General features: G+C 40.3%; 1 protein-coding gene across 4 annotated transcripts in view; it reads left to right on the forward strand.

Annotated features, from left to right (window-relative positions):
• The window catches only part of FRMD3 (FERM domain containing 3), a 311,279-nt gene that overhangs the window by 271,935 nt on the left and 21,633 nt on the right, over positions 1 to 17,711 (forward strand). The window contains exon 1 of one of the 4 annotated variants that reach the window (XM_036856638.1): positions 9,456 to 9,720. The exons of the other annotated variants lie outside the window; for them this stretch is intronic. Within the exon in view, the coding sequence (XP_036712533.1) occupies positions 9,594 to 9,720 (127 nt within the window). The 5' untranslated portion in view covers positions 9,456 to 9,593. Of the gene's footprint in view, positions 1 to 9,455; positions 9,721 to 17,711 lie in introns of those variants that run through there. 4 annotated transcript variants of the gene reach the window in all.

The raw sequence follows: 17,711 nt of genomic DNA on the forward strand, positions 1-17,711 counted from the left end.
AACCCCTTCAATTTTCCTTTTATTCAGAATTCTGTTGTGCAGTCTGCAGGTTGAGGAGGTCTTTCTGTCTTGGAGAATGGTTTGTGAGATTAATGGCTAAGTATTTGTGGTCGTTGTTTTATTGTTGGGTAGGTTAGGTTTGCTCTCTGGGCTGAGGATCAAGAAAACGCTTCCAGGACTTTTGTGAGCATGGGTGAATCAGTCAATTAACATTTTAAAACATTGCCTTACCACGGTTGGAAGACAGTAAAGCTTGCTCTTCATTGGTGTTTGGAAATGGAGAGACCACTGAACTTGGAATAAGGAGAGAGGATTCTAGGTGTGGTGTTTTCACTGACGAGGGTGACCTTGACCTCCTCTCTGTTTCTTTTGGATTAGCGTCCTTGTATTAGAGCTCAGCCTCACGCTGCCACCCTATACTCTCAGCTGCTTATTGGCCGCCTCCACTTGGATGCCACACAGCAGCTCACAGCTCACACATCAAACTTAATGGGTTTACGACTACACTCGTGTCCACATCCTTCCCCAAATCCCAGTCTCCAAACTGCTCCTGCTCTGACTTGGTTAATGACAGTACCATCCATGAAGTTACCCCAACCGGAGAGACCTGGAGGCCATCCTTGCCTCAATACCCCTCCCATGCTCCACATCCACTCGGCCACCACCGTCACGTCCATCCCAGAAGTAACTCTGACATCTGCCCCGGCTCTTCAGCCTGCTGCTACAGCTTCATTTCAGGTCCCCTCTTCTCTTTCTGGGGACACTGCAGTATCTTCCTTATTGATCTCCCTGTAACCCATCCTGTAAACTCCTGCTAGAGCAATCACCCTTATTTGAAGTAGTTTCTAGAACCTCCTCATTGACTGTGGAGCAAAGTCCAGCCCCGAAAGGTGTTCACGGCTCCTCACAATCTGGTCCACGCTCACCTCTCCAGCCTTATTTCCCTCCTTTGGTCCTGCCCAACCCTCTCATCATTCTGTGAATGCAGCTCCCCCCACGCTGCCCCAGTACCACAGGCCCACATGGGCTCCTCTCTGCTGGTTCCTTTACTGGGGCTGCTCTTCCAACTTCCCTCTGCTCCATCTGCTAGATCCATACTGTTTTGTCAAGTGGCTCCTCCTCTATGAAATGTCCCTGGCTTAAAGACAGAACTAATAGCTTTCTTCGCTTTCATTCTTGCATTGATTCTTCTTTTTAGCTTTATTGAGATATAATTACATATAACATTGTGCAAGTTTAAGGAGTACAATGTGTTGATTTGATACATTTATATGGTGCAAAATGATTACCACCATAGAGTTAGCTAACACTTCCATCCCATCACATAATTATCATTTCTTTCTTACGGTGAGAACATAAGATCTACTCTCTTAGCAACATATAGGTATATAATACTGCGTTATTAGCTACAACCACCATGCTGTACATTAGACCCCCAGATATTGTTAATCTAATAACTGGAAGTTTGTACCCTTTGACAAATATCTCCACCACCACCCCGCCCCGCCTGCCCCTGGTAATCACCACTCTGCTCTCCATTTCCCTGGAGGCACCACTTACATTTGATTCTTAAAACTACTCTTTCTAACCGTTAGTTTACATGTCTGGTCTAACTGGGTGCCCCTCCCTGCACAGCGCCTGGTATCTGTTCATTAACCGGTGGATGGTTGAATGGAAGGTGAGCCATTCTAGCCAACTTTTCTGTTCCTGACCCTAAGCCCTAAGATTAAATATAAGCCATACTATGGAATAAAACAGAAAAAAATTCAGAGTTCTCACCTGCTTCCACTGAGAATTCATAAGTACAATGCGTATTTGTAATACATTAGGCTTTTTATATTATTTAAAAATAACTAGTGAGATTTTTTTTTATATTCTTTGCTCTAACTTTATTTTTTAAGGATTTAAACATTTCCCTATTGGAACAGAGTATGCTCATTTTAAACATCTTGGAAGAAATCTTGCAGTCAATTTTGGGGGGCAGGAGCTAAATGCATTCTTTGGAAGATAGAGACAGTGGCCCAGCAATACCTTTATCTTAAGTCACAAACATGTTTTTCAACTTTTGTTTCTTACCCAAAGCTGACTGCTTGGAATGATATGCTCTTTCTTGTTTGGAAATAAGATGGAGTGTCAGGAAAATATGAGGAAGTGTGGGAGGTTCTTAGGCTGTCAGCAGGCCTCTTGATTCTCAGTCTCCGGCGGGTCCTTTCATGGCTTTTTCTGCTTGGCAGAAGAGATTTGGAAATAGAGACTGAGATGCCCATTTCATTGCAGCTAGAGCATCTCATGCTACTTCTAAGGCTTTCGTAGAGTTAGACTTGTCCTGCCCCTCACCCCACTGTGGGTTTCCTTTCTCTTTGATTTGATTGATAGAATCTGGATTACCAGAAAACGAAAAGAAAAAAAAAAAATCCTAAAAGACAAAGCATTAAGCAAATTCACTTGAGAAGTTACTTAATACCTTTTCTCCTAAAGCTCTAGAGAAGTTTCCAGCATTATACTCTGGGACCTAATTGGGAAGGTTATTTAAGCAGATGTCATTCTTCATCTTTAGATTTTCCACTAAGTGTATGGAATCTCTATTTGTTAAGATTCTGTGGCCATGAGAAATTATCACTAAGCTTTTGTTCTAAATTTATGAGCTAAAAGTTCCAAGAAAATCCCTACTGGATATGTTTGAAAGAAGCTCTCTGACAGTTTGAAGTGAGTGAAGTGAACAGATGTGTGTTTTTTAAAACTTGCTTTGTATCTAGATGCTCTGAGATGAATGTGTCAGAGGGTGAGAGGGCAGATGCATCAGATGCCAGTGAGGTGGCTGAGACTGGGAAGTGGGTGGGGAAGAAGGATTAGGAGGTGGAATTGGCAGGTGGGTGATTGTCTAGATAAAGGGTGAGGGAGAAGGAAGGTTCAATGATGCTGTGTGTTTGGGGGAAGGTATGATATTCCTGGAAGGCACTCCTTTATTTTCACAGGATGTGGCTCCTAATCTTTAAGCCTCTGTTTCCTTATCTGTAAAATTTAGATATAATAACCCTAGTTAATATGGTACTCATAAGTATTAATTGACCCATAGCAACAGGATATATATATATATATATATATATATATTTTTTTTTTAACTATGAAAAAGACAAGGATACTCTCAAAAATACGATCAGCATCCCTGAGAGAATGTATATGAAGGGCTTAGAGCAAAGCCTGGTGCATATCAAGTAAGGGTGACCTATCATTACTCTAAAGCAAAAGTAATGAAGACTCTGATTCAGGTGCCAGAAAGAAAGCCCCCAAATAGACTTCCATATGCCAGATAAGCATTCAGTATATGATAAGGTATCCTTGCATAACTGGGATCCTTCTGTCTCCTCTTAAGATGTAGGGTAAACTGTCACCCTAAGATGGTCTTTCCCCAACGGCTCCGTCTGAAGCTTCACCCCCAAAACCACTCCTGCCAAGTTATTGATGATGATAACATCCTTTTATTCCCTTCATAGCACTCATGCTGTCTTGTCTATTTGTGGTTTACCTGTTGCACAACTATATCGCCCTCCAGGATGGGGCCGAGACCTTGATCAGGCTCGCACTCAGTGTGCTTAGCACACTGAAGGTGCTCCGGGAGTATCTGTTGGATGAATGAATGACTAGCCGTCCAGCTTGTGAACTGGCACACCTGGATGCAGGCTTGTCTGTCCTTATGGAGCATCTTCTAAAGCAGCCTTTCATGGACACTCTGTCAGAGAAGAAAGGACATGGAGAGCAGGCAAACTGAGGCTTGCTCAGATCTTGGTAAATAGCACTCAGAAAATAAGACCCTGAAGAAAAAATTCAGTTTTAAAATTTTTAGCTCAAAACATCACACAGAATGATATATAGCACAACACATTGGTATTTTAGGCTTTGAGGTTAAAATTTCATACTCAATTATGGCTTCTCTAGACCTCACCAACTTGCAAATATTTTAACTATATTTGCAACCCTTTTGAACTTAAAGCTCCTGCAGGTCTGGTGGGAAATAGAGCAAATTTCAGCAGCAGTTTTCTCTGGGCTGTCGCTTTTGAGGGACGGTTGGGATCTCCACCCATTCCCTAACTTCTGGTAGTTCTCCACTTTCCTACACTGTGCAGATAGTGCTTTTTTTAAATAATAATAATAATAATGACAACCACCTAAGATTCTGTTTCAAAGATATTGACACTGAAAGGTTGGGGGGGAAAGTGAGGGACAGGACACAGGGAGGCAGGAAGGGAGAGCAGGGCAGTGTCTGATGGAGCATTCTGTCTGTATTTTCTGCCCCTCTAGAAATCATCACCAGTGGCCCAAGCAGACGGAAAGAGGGCCCTGTGACACTCTGCCTGCCTTCCCACCTCTCTGTCTCTCTCTCTGTCTCTGACTCTCTCTCATTGTCTGTCTCGGTGCGCATAAGCTGCCTGTCTAGAGATACCACAGTTGTTGTCAGTGTATGGGATGGTCAGGGCAACAGATGGATGAGCCCTTATGCTAGAATCCTCTACAGCCATGAAGTTCCTGTGAAGAGCATTCTCCTTCCCCACAATGATGTTGAGGAGAGCCCAGCTGTGCTGTTGAATTTCTATTCTATTCTGTCTGCAACTGTAATTCTCCAGAGGGGTTTATTGGCCTCTTTCCCACCACTGCATGGTGATGCCTGGCCCCGCCGAGCAGTGCTCTCATTTTACAGGCAGGAAGCACTCAGTGAATGCTTCATCTAATAAGGGGGATAATAAAAGGAAGAGCATTTGATATGCCAAAGCACCTTATACATTTTTAGAGCTTTCTTCACGTGAGTTATCATAATTTGAGCCTCATGACCATTTCCTTGACATGGATAGAACAGATAATGTTGCCTCACTTTACAAAGGAGGAAATTGAATTATGCAGATGATTGGCTACCTGACCAAACAGCCCTGTCACTTAGTGGTGCTGGGAACTGCTTCCATTTATCTTATTATACACCCAAGAATATACCCATTGTATCACAAATATAGCATTAAAATGTTTTATATCATTATTATATTTTATTATATGATAAATATAATCTGTGATAGTGCCCAGGACTCTTAATAATTGGTATTTAATGTCTAAATTTATTACAAAGAACATTTAACGTATGTAATAGCTTTTTATTATCTTTCTAATTGGAGTTAGCAGTTAGCTAAAATTTCAGTGAATCTCCATAACTCTTTTAACTGATGGCCAAATCCACTACACCTGTGAAATCTGTGAGTTTTCAAAACAGCTACTAAGGTACATGATATTTATTGTGCCTGCTACATATCAGGCACTCAGTTACATAAGTGCCAACATCAGTACTATTCTACAGGCAGAAAACTACAGTTCAACAAGCTTATGTAGCTTTCCCAAGGTTACAGGGCTGGTCAGGTAAACTTAACAACCTGCAATGCTGCTTCCCTACTATTTGGGGAGAAGTAACTAGAAATGTTAGAGACAGATGGTTGATAGAAGGAAGAAAATCCAGATGATTTAAAATCCTGTCTTCCCCTTGAGTAAAGGAGAGAAAAGAATGAGCATGTGTTAAAAAAAAAAATCACTAATTTTTCTTGAGTAACCTGTGCCGGGCACTGATCTGAGCATGCCACGTGGATTACCTATTAATCCTCACAACAGCCCTGGGAGGTAGGTCCTGTGCTCATTTTATAGGCATGGAAACTGAGGTCAGAGATGAATGGTACAGCCGGTATTAGAACCCAGAGCTTGTGCTTTAAACCTTGCTTTCTGTAACTCCTTAGTAAGTTCTGATTCACCAACCAGGAACCAGCACTACACAAGGCAGTTGATATACATGATCTCATTTCCTTGCCCTAACATCCACGGGAGAAGTACTGTCTCCATTTTCAAATGCACCAGGGTTCCAAGTCGTCCAGTAGCTCCCAGTCACCCACAAAGCAGAGACAAGCTTGCTCCCTTGCCTCAAATCTGTGTCAGGAAGTTTGTCACAAAAGTAGACATGAAATCCAGGCTCGTGAACTGCTCTTACCATTGAACTCTCTTCCTCTGCTGTGGCTTCTGCCTGATTTATCAGTGTTTCTGGCATCTCACTGTGGAAAATCGATTCCCCTCTTCACACATATCCGCTGCTTTCTTTAGCCTCTTGTCACGCCCAGACATGCACTCCTGATTCTTCAAACAAACAGACAAATCTAAACAGGAAGGATATTCAAGGGCACCCAAATGTTGTGCTGTTGATATCAGTCTGTGAGCACAGTGCCTCAAACGAAAACAAGCCTCCTGTGCGGTTCCTCCCAGAATCCTTGGGTTGGCTCCTCATCCCTGCCTTCCTTTGCTTCTTCCTCTTGAAATGTAGCCACACCTTTGGGTAGAGTAGGGCAAGGTAGAGAGAAATAGCTGGGACAATATGGGATGCTGGTCCTTCTAGGTTCCCTCTCTCTAAATAAAAGCTGAAGGTCCCCAGAAGAAAGAGGGTGAAAGAATCTACTTAAGATCTCTAAAAGTAGCACAAAGAGTGGGAACAAGCTAAAAAAAGGGAAAAATTTTACATGCACGAAGTGCAAAATATTATGACTATTTGTAGTTAATAAAAGGAAAGAAGGAGACACTTCAAAACTATAGTGAGATTTGAAGCTTGAGAATTAATGGAGAATAACTCTCCTGGTGGAAAAGAACAGAAATAAAGTATGGTGGTGGTTTTGTTTCAGGTTTTTAATTTGCTTTCTTGGTTTTTTGTTGTTGTCTGTTTTTGTTTTGTTTCGTTTTTTTGGAAGGGCTGTTTGTTTAGAGTGGGCTGTCAGGTTCACATCATGTTGTCTTTATAATTTATAATGATAAGTACACAGATTCATCTGTATTCCCTCCAAACAGGCAAAGGGAGATTTTCTCAATATCTGAGCCCTGGTCTACTGCTATGCAAATGAGCCCACATTAATCTTTGAAATCTTTTATCTGTGTTACTGCACAGCATTGATTCATCTGGGATGGGGATTTTCTGATCTGTTTCCAGTATCCTAAAGATTTTCAGTAGTTCTTCAAGAACCACTGTTGGTGGCTAGTGAGGCAAGACCTAGCAGGTACTACCCCAGGGCCCCACTCTGTGCAGTCTGTTTTATATATGGGGATTCTGCTCAGAATTATATCACAAGGGGAGTTGCAAAGGCATGAAGATTTTGTGAATTTTTAGGGGTATTTAACTTTCAAGTGTCGGGTTTGGAAATTGACTAATGGCCCTGAGAGTAGGAACTGCCCTACTATACCTGGAACTGACAACCCGTGGGCAGGGTGAGGGAGCCCCCTGGGAGGTCTCTAGCGGCGACCTCAGCCCACAGTGCACAACGGGCTACCACCCTTCTCCCCTTTCAAGATTTATAATCTGGTCCATAATGTACATTTTTTACATAGTTGAGGTCATACTGCTTATTATATAAACTGCTTTTTCCACTAATCAATACATTGCAAGCTTTCCCTCACACCATTAAACTCCTAAACATACATTTTAATGGATGTACAATATTCCATCACATGTATTTAGTCATTTTCCCACTGGAAATTTAGATTTATTTTTTTCTTTTTGCTATAATAAATGATACTCTGATGAAAATCTTTGTCCAAAAATTTTTGTCAACGTTTCTCATTATTTCCTCAGGCTAAATTCCTAAAAGTAGAATTTCTGAGTCAACAAATATTACTCCTATAAAACTCAATATATTTTTCTAAACTTCTTTCCAGAAATGCTAAATCAATTTACATTCCCACAGTGAAGTATAACAATGCAGAATTTCAGCTGACTGCCCTGCATATAATGGTTTGTTTTGTCAGGAGAGGGAATAAAAAGAATATTTTTATTAGAAAATTATCTTTTGCCCTCAGTAGCTATTTAAAGTAGAAAAATGCATGCATGCATAATTAAATAGTGGGAGGAAAATTTTTTTTCTTCTAAAAATGAGAGTGGGAAAATTATACCAGCCAAGAAATAGAACTGAAGGATAGTGTGTGGGGCACAGTTGTTAATCAGTTGAAATTTTTTCAAATATAGGAATTTTTCAATATTCTGAAAACATTGAAAACATTTTGCTCCCTGAGCACTTACTCTGGGATGCAAGCACATTTCATGCCTCAGAGGTACAAGTGCAGGACTTTCAAAAGTCCTGAGACAGAGAATGTAACATTTAGATCCTGCATTGAAAACACAGTGGGGGCAGTAACAGCTCTCTTCCTGGGGAACTGTCCTCTTAGTCAACTGATGTTAATTGGATGCTTAGGTTCAAATCATGGCTTTGCCACTTACTAACTCTATAAATTTGGTCAGGGCAGTTACTTTCTTCAGGATGTTGTTTCCTGCTCTATAAAATGAAGAAAATTTTAGCATCCCTGTGAGAACAGAGATAATGCTGTGAGGAGCTCAGCAATTTGTCCAGAGCTGTGCTGTCTAACATGGCAGCCCCCTGTGGCTACTGAGCACTGGCAATGCGGCTGGTCTGAATGGAGACATGCTGTAAGTGTGCAAATGCACACCAATTTCAAAGACTTAGTACCAAAAGAGTATCTAAACTATTTTATTATTTTGATATTGTTATATAGTGAATGATACTATTTTGGATATCTTGGCTTCAAATAAAGAGCATTATTGGGGCTTCCCTGGTGGCACCGTGGTTAAGAATCCACCTGCCAATTCAGGGGACACGGGTTCTAGTCCTGGTCCAGGAAGATCCCACATGGCGGCGGAGCAGCTAAGCCCGTGCGCCGCAACTACTGAGCCTGTGCTCTAGAGCCCGTGAGCCACAACTACTGAAGCCTGCGTGCCACAACTACTGAAGCCCATGCACCTACTGAGCCTGTGCTGTAGAGCCCATGAGCCACAACTACTGAAGCCTGCGTGCCACAACTACTGAATGAAGCCCGTGCGCCTAGAGCCCGTGCTCCACAACAAGAGAAGCCACCGCAGTGAGAAGCCCGCGCACCGCAACGAAGAGTATCCCCCGCTCGCTGCAACTAGGGAAAGCCCGCGCACAGCAACAGACCCAATACAGCCAAAAATAATAAATAAATTTAAAAAAAATTTTTAAGCATTATTAAAATTAATTTTAATTTATTTCTTTTACTTTTCATATGCTTTCTTCTTTAATGTGGCTTGCGTTGTATTTTTATTGGACAGCGCTGCTCTAGAACGTAATAAAGATTCAAATTTTTTTTAAAAGAAATCAAGGGGGGGTTCTCCATTGCAGAGTTGTCCAGTTGTTGTTTTTATCTTTGGGGGGACATTCAATTCTTAGGACACTGTAGGGCATTTGGCTGGGGTCCTCTGGCCTGGATGGTTTAGGACAGGCTGGGGTAGGGATGATGCATATTATTTCATTGTCTGTTAGGGGAGTGAGTGGAGAGTTTAAAAATAGCAGCCCCCTCCCTCCTCCGGCCCCATGCTGATCCCTCCTGAGTTATTTCTGTTGGCTGCATTAGGAGCCTGACATTTGATTCATTCAGTGCGCCCTGCCTCGGTCCTTTAAAACAGAATGGACAGTTAGTGAAAGGTCAAAGCCACTATGGCTGGCGGTAGCCGCCCTGGGCCATGACAGGCGGAGGAGACTGAGGGAACTGAAGAACCAGTAATGGCAAAATGCTTGGTCAAGATCCAGACTCGGAGGGGTCTCCGCCTGCAGTTGGTGAACCACTGCAGCAGCAACGTGTTTGTCCGTCTGCTGAGACACAGTCCCAAGATCACAGCCAGAAACACGGGTACGTGCCCTGCGCTGGGCTCTCCTCCGCGCCTGAGAAGAGTGCGGGCTTTTCCAGCTGCCGGCTCACCGCGGGCCGTCGGCTGGGAGAGAAGCCTAGGCAAACCCAGTGTCAGAGGTTTGGGATAAGGATGAGAAAGAGAGGGAGGGAGAAAAGCAGAGAGGCAGACGGGAAGGAGAGAGTGAGCAAGCGAGCGCTGAGGGAAAATGGGAGGGCTTGAAAGGGGGGTCCTGGCCCTCCTATTAAGTGAAGTGGTATGAAGTCGTCCTAAAGGCTAACAAATTACATGCCAGTAGTAGCCCGGTTAGGAAGGAGGCAGCAGTGGGGTGTCCAATCTAGATGGCCCAGGAATGACTGAAGATCATAGAGAGGACAGACTGGATGATCAAAAGATGCTCCTCCCTCCTTTCATTGTTCAAAGTTTAAGATCTTCAAGTGTGCTTGCGTGGATGAGGCAAAACTCCCCTTTATCTTCAAAGTAGAGCTGTCCTGAAATACAATAGCAGTTAAAGAACTGGGATCAAACTGATGTTCTGCTAATTTCCTTTTCATTGAAAATGTATTTTGTGTGTTATTTTGTGGTCCTTGGGGGAAAATAGGAATTGAAATAGGAATTTTAAAAAATCAGAGCCTACAGCAGGAAAGGAGCTGCTGTTACATATGTATATGTGGTTTTCACCAAATGATTAAAATTTTTAAAATCCTGGGAAATGTCTGGAATTGGCTATACCACATGCACATGTGTGGAACTGACTTCTGAGTGAATTGAAATGAAATTAATTGTATTTGTATAATGACATAGATAAATAGATGATGTGTTCTTATTATAAAAGATTTTTAAAGTACAATTTTATAGAATGTTTTCCTTGACCCTAATACTCCTGATAGCCAGTCTATGCACATTGACGTGTAGAATGGATATAGGATTTTATTTTTACATAAATGGGATTGTTCCATATGTATTATTTTACAATTCTTTTTTTTCACTTTATCATATGGCTTGAAGGACTTTCCATATCAATACATATTAATCTGTATCCTTTTAAAAATTGGCCGAATAATATCATTTAGTGTAGAGATGTCATAATTTATTTAATCACCAAATTATTGTTGGAAAACTGATATTTCCTATTTATTAGCTGTAACAGTGCTGCAATGAATGTGCATATACAAGTATTTCTCTATGACAGATTCTTAAAAGTTGAAGGATATACACATTTTAAATTTTGATGGAAATGGGCAAATAAATTAGCCTCTGAAAGACTAACACTCACTAACAAGGTGAGTACGAGAATGGCTGCTTCCCCACATAAGCACTAACCCTGATGTGACCAACTTCTAAGATTGAAAAAAAAAAATGAGATTTTATTGTTTTAATTTGCCTGTTCCTTTTTATTAGTGAGGGTGAGCATCTTTTCAAAGGATAATTGTCCATGTGCATTTCTCCTGGGAATTACTTGTTTACTTTGTGAATTTCTGTTTTGTTTTTGTCCTTCCCTTATAGATTGTGGGAATTCTTTTATAATCTGCATATTAATCCTTTGCCTTTTACAAGTATTAACTTCTTTCCTCATAATTTGTTCTTGGCTTTTAACTTATTTTAATGTTAACTTTGTAGCACAGGCACTTTTCATATGCACAGACAGCTTCTGCATGTGCAGACTACTTAATTTTTTTATGTTCTAAGTTTTATTATTTTATGTCAGTTTCCCTCATTCCAAGATTACAAACATGTTTTCTGTGTTTTCATCCTCATAATTTAGGCATTAGCTTGAACTATGTGAAATTGCTGATACTCAACTGCTTTTGACCTACAAAAATGGTGATTTCATGTGGTTTGATCTAATATTTGTTTTTATTTGACCTGTTAACTTCTTTGGAATTTTTATGTGTGTTTGACAAGAAGAAGGGGTATACTTTTTCCCTCTCCCAATTGGTTAGTGATTTTTCTCAAAGTTATTTATCATAACCTTTCATTATTTTCAAAGGTATATTTCTGAATTGCATATTTTAGTATTCCTGCTCCATTATTAACTATAGTATAGTTTTGACATCAGACAGGTCAAGTTCCCCCTCATGGATCTTTTTTTATCCAGAGTTTCTTGATTAATCATGTGCACTTTCTCCATTTGTCATTTCTGAAAATGTGTTGAGATTTGTATTGAAATTGCAGTGAATTTTAGTTTAATTAGAGGAGATCTAGATCTTCAAAATAACTGACTTCTCCTATTCAGGAACACTGCTATATTCCTTCATTTTTTTCAGATTTTCTTTTAGGTTATTCAGCTATGTCTTAATGTCGTCCTCATGCAAGTTTTGCATATTTCTTATGGATATCCTGGATATTACGTGGCTATTCTAATTTGTGCGTTTAGCTATTTTGAATGGGATTTTCCATTATCATATTTTTTATGGTCTTTGCTTGTGTGTAGTAAATCACCTGCTTTGAATCTGAACACCTTACCGACTTCTGATGAATTCCCCTAGCTTATTAGAATCTTTGCCTTTTCTTGTAGATGATACTATCACCTGGAAATAGTGACAGTTTTGTGCCTTCCTTTCCAATATTTACACTTCTTATTTGTTGTCTTTATCATATTGCATTATTGAGGTCCACCAGGATGATCCTGAAGTTCAGTGAGGATTTTTTGTCATGTTCCTGACTTTGGTGTGATGATTGATTGTGATGACAGAGATACCCATGAGATGGTGACAGCTGCATCAGTTAGCATGACATTAGTAGCAAGGAACTCTAACAAACACTGGTTTAAATAATAAAGTGATTTATTATCCAAGACAACACCAAGTCCAGAGTCAGGGATGATTCCAGGATTGAGAAGCCAGGTTCATTTTATCTCTCTGCACTGCTCTTCTCAGTTGGCCAGAACTCCCCCTCAGACCATTTGCCATCAGCATAATAGGATGGCTGCCAGAATTCCTGGTGTCTCTTTCACATACAATGTCAAGAGAAAGTCTGTATCTGTCCAGTATGTTCTTAGAAGCAAGAAACCTTTGTCAGAATTTCCCCCTCTACCTCTCTCCCCCTGTCGACTCTTCCCTTCATTTTCATTTTCAGGGTTGGCTCACATACCCACTTCCAAACCAGAGACCGCCAAGAGAATGGAATTACCATCATTGGCTGAGACTAATCATCTGGGAGAGAAATGAATGAGTCAACCATGGAAACTGTGAGATAAGCATCTACGTAGGAGAGCCTTCCGAGAGGAGGTGACAGATGAGGTCTTAGAGAACGAGTAGGAGCCATCTGAGTGCAGAAGGACATTCCAGGGAGCGGCAACAGTCTGTGCAAAGGCACAGAGGCATGATATAGCGTAACACATTGGGGCACCTCTAAATAGATAGGAACAGTGGAAATGTGTGGGGTAGAGGTGTGCTTTTTATACTGGAGTTTAAATTTTATCCTGAAAGCCATGAAAAACCTTTTAAGAAGAGGATTTGTTACCGACCAGGGTTCATGGCCTTCCCTAGTCAATAGAAATTGACTAGAGGCAAGGCAAGAAATTCAGGCAAGGCTTTACTGGGGCCCCTGCTGCAGCAGGGGGGAGCGAGAACAAACAACAGGTTCCCTTGCTTGCTGGCTTCCTGAGGGGGGCAAGCTTGTTCCTTCTATGGGGTGAGGGTAGGGTTGTGTCCAGGGATCAGGCCAGAGGGGTGGCTTAGGTGTTTTGCTCACCCCTCTGGTGGTGTTGTGTGCAGGAGATATTCTCAGTACCCTGCTTTTGCTCCTGACACCCTGTTTTTGCTCCAGGCTCTTCAAAAGTGGCAGTTGGGTTTTTTGATCTCTGTATCTTTTGGCTCCAGTATTTGCCCCAACTGCACATGCACACAGTTATTTTTAGTCCCATACAGTTTCTTTGTATTTTGTTGCTGGAGGAGAGGTGTGTCCAGGTGCAAGCACTGCAGCAAAGGGTCCCAGGTCCCAGCCTGACTCAGATTCATATGACTAATTAGGCATTTAAAAATGATTGTTCTGGCAACAATTCAGAAGGAGCCAGACTGGGGTCAGGGAAACCAGTGAGGAGGCCATTGCTGTCCTGCAGTTGAGAAGTGGTAAGCATGGGGGGGATGGAGAGGCAGGGACCGCTTTGAAAGTGAATATGGTGGCAGAGTTTGTAGAAGCTGGTGACAGATATGGGGTGAGCAGTGAGTGAGAAGTCACGGCCAACCCTTAGATTGCTGGCGTGAGTAGAAGGTGATGCCATTTACTATATAGTAACTGGTAGAGGAGGGAAAGTCTGGGGTGGGAGATACAGACTGGTTGTAGGATATGAGCCTACATCCAGGTGTGTGGTGAGCTTGCAGCTCATTGGACGGTTTTGAGTTGAGATGGGTCAGAGATTCAGTAACATGTGTTTCTCAAACTAAACTAAGTCATGTTCAAACTTATCTGGTCAAATAAATTTGGGAAATATTGAGTTAAATAAAGCAAAACTGGTTTCTTCTCTTTGGGACCTCTCAGACATTTTAATATGTAAATAGTAATGTTACTGAGTGTTTACTGTGAGCCAACCACTTCCCCCACGTTAATTCTTGACTCCTCTGTGCACAGTGTCCCCACGCGGTATGGCCTGAATTTTTCCATTTTATAGATTTCACTGAACAGAGTGATTAAGTAACTTGTTCAAGGTCACATGACAATACAAGGCCAGGATTCAGACACAGAAAGATAATTTAAGAGCTTGTATTCTTTTTAATTTCAGCTTTATTGAGGTATAATGGACAAATAAAATTGAAAGATATTTAAAGTATATATTGTGGCAATTTGATGTACATTGTGAAAAGATTTCCCCCTACTTAACTGATTAGCACATTCATTACCTCACGTATTTATCAGTTTTGTTTTTTTTTTTTTTTGGTGAGAACATTTAAGTTCTACTTTCTTGCAAATTTCAGTTGTATAAAACAGTGTTATCAACTATAATGACCATGTTTTACATTAGAACATCAAACCTTATTCATCTTACAGCGGAAAGTTTGCACCCTTTCCCTGTTTCTCCCACCCCCTAGCCCATGGTGACCACTTTTCTACTTTCTGTTTCTATGAGTTTGACTTTTCTTTGTTGTTGTGTTTTTTGGTTGTTGTTTATTTTGCATTCCACATATAAGTGATTCCGTGGAGAATTTGTCTTTCTCTGACTTATTTCACCTACATAATGCCCTCAAGGCCCATCCATGTTGTCACAAATGGCAGGATTTTCTTCTTTCTTATGGTTGAATAATATTCCATTGTATACATATACCACATCTTCTATCTTCTTTATCCATTCATCCATTGATGGCCATTTAGGTTGTTTCCATATCTTGGCTATTGTGAATAATGCTGCAATGAACATGGGAGTGCAGATATCTCTTCAAGATCCTATTTTCATTTCCTTTGGATATATACTCAGAAGTGGGGATTGTTAGATCATATGGTAGTTCTATTTTTAATTTTGGGGGGACCCTCCATACTGTTTTCCATAGTGGCTGCACCAACAGTGTACAGAAGTTCCCTTTTCCCTACATCCTCACCAGCACATGTAATCACTTGTCTTTTTGATGATAGCCATGACTTTTTTTGAAGTATAGTTTTTGTACAATATTATATAAGTTAGAGGTATACAATATAGTGATTCACAATTTTTAAAGGTTATACTCCATTTATAGTTATTATAAAATATATCTGAAGAAAACCATTTTTTGAAAAGATATGTACACCCCAGTGTTCATTGCAGCACTATTTACAGTAGCCAAGATATGGAAGCAACCTAAGTGTCCATTGACAGATGAATGGATAAAGAAGATGTGGTATATATACACAATGGAACATTACTCAGCCATAAAAAAGAATGAAATAATGCCATTTGCAGCAACATGGCTGGACCTAGAGATTATCATACTGAGTAAAGTTAGCCAGACAGAGAAAGACAAATATCATATGATATCGCTTATATGTGGAATCTAAAAAATGATACAAATGAGCTTACTTACAAAACAGAAATAGACTCACAGATATAGAAAATGAATTTATGGTTACCAGAGGGGAAAGGGGGTGATAAATTAGGAGTTTAGGATTAAAATATACACACCACTATATATAAAATAGATAACCAACAAACACCTACTGTATAGTACAGGAAACTATACTCAATATCTTGTAATAACCTATAATGGAAGAGAATTTTAAAAAGAATATATATGTGTGTATATATATATATATATATATATATATATATATATATATATATAAAACTGAATCACTTTGCTGTACATCTGAGACTAACACAACATTGTAAATCAACTATATTTCAAGAAAATTTTTTTAAAAAGAAAATATAAAAATAAAATATTGGCTATATTCCTGGTGTTGTACAATATATCCTTGTTGCTTATTTTATACCTAATAGTTTATACCTTTCAATCCCCTACTCCTGTATTTCCCCTTCCTCTTCCCTCCCCCAACTGGTAACCAATAGTTTTTTTCTCTGTGAGTTTGCTTTTTTGTTATATTCACTAGTTTGTTGTGTTTTTTAGATTCCACATATAAGTGATATTATACAGTATTTGTCTTTCTCTGTCTGACTTACTTCACTTAGCACAATGCCCTCCAAGTCCATCCATGTTGCTGCAATGGCAAAATTTCCTTCTTTATGGCTAAGTAGTATTCCACTGTATATATACACAACATCTTCTTTATCCATTCATCTGTTGGTAGACACTTAGGTTGCTTCCATATCTCGGCAATTGTAAATAATGTTGCTGTGAACATTGGGGTGCATATATCTTTTTGAATTCGTGTTTTTGGTTTTTTTCTGATATATACCCAGGAGTGGAATTGCTGGGTCATATGGTAGTTCTAGTTTTAGTTTTCTGAGGAATCTCCGTATCGTCTTCCGCAGTGATAGCCATAATTTTTGATGAGAGCTTGTACTCTTAACCTTAATAGTAATGTCCAAAAGGTGATAGTGTGCACAGTTTCCCAAACTAATTTCAAGGAACAATGGGCAAGGACACAAGTGACCTGCAGAGCTGTGTTGAGTAATGCTGCAGTAGCATGGTGGAGCCATGCATATGGTTGAGACTCTAAGGGGGAGGGTACAGAGTGACAAGAGCAGAGAGCTGAGGCTACCACAAATAGAGGTGAAAAGACTGTGGAAAAGACAGAGGTAGCTTAGAATCATGAGATGGAAACCAAGAGAGTGTGAAGTCACAGAGGTAGAGTGGTCTGTAGGAGGACAGAAGAGAACACACATTGTCTTTAGCAACATGGTGATCATTGGATATCTTGGTGAGAGCCATTTCAGTGGTCTGGAAGGGGCAGTTGACTGCTGCAATATGAGGACAAGGATTGACTGAATTCTCTTGAATTCTAGATATTGAAATCAAAAAAAATGGTAAGACAAAGGTTTCAAAATGTTCAGCTACTCTAGAGGCATAACCAGGAGGTTGGTAGATGATGACCACAAGGAGAAGTGAGATTGATGTTCATGTCTAGGAAGAACATGAGGATTTGCTGTGAAGTGTGTGTGAGTGTGTGTGTCTAAGTTTCCATTCGTCTATACTTTCCTGAGTCACTGGGATGACTCTTACGGGTTTTAAATAGAATGAGCAGGCAGCTTCCCAAGGATATTCAGAGGCATCAGGAACATTTCTAGTGTGAGATATTTTGCAGTGTCTATGCCTGAAAGTGAAAACTCTCATCTGAAAAAGTACATGTCATTCTCAGGATCTTTTCTTTAAACCCATAAGACATGAGCTTCACTTGAAGGATTAGACTTTATCCCCAGCAAAGGGAAGATAAAGGAGTCACACAGGAGTTTAATGGCATACCATCTTACTACAGTTGGAAGTCTGCATGCTGCTTAATGTGGATAGAAAACATTTGGGGCACCGATAGCACATGCATAATACAGTGAACTTGAAAGCTTATTTCTAACCTAAACCATTAATCCCCACAACAGCAAGTGATTTTTTTTTTTTTTTTTTTGGCT

Source organism: Balaenoptera musculus, chromosome 6 (assembly GCF_009873245.2).
Source record: "Balaenoptera musculus isolate JJ_BM4_2016_0621 chromosome 6, mBalMus1.pri.v3, whole genome shotgun sequence".
Classification (NCBI taxonomy): domain Eukaryota; kingdom Metazoa; phylum Chordata; class Mammalia; order Artiodactyla; family Balaenopteridae; genus Balaenoptera; species Balaenoptera musculus.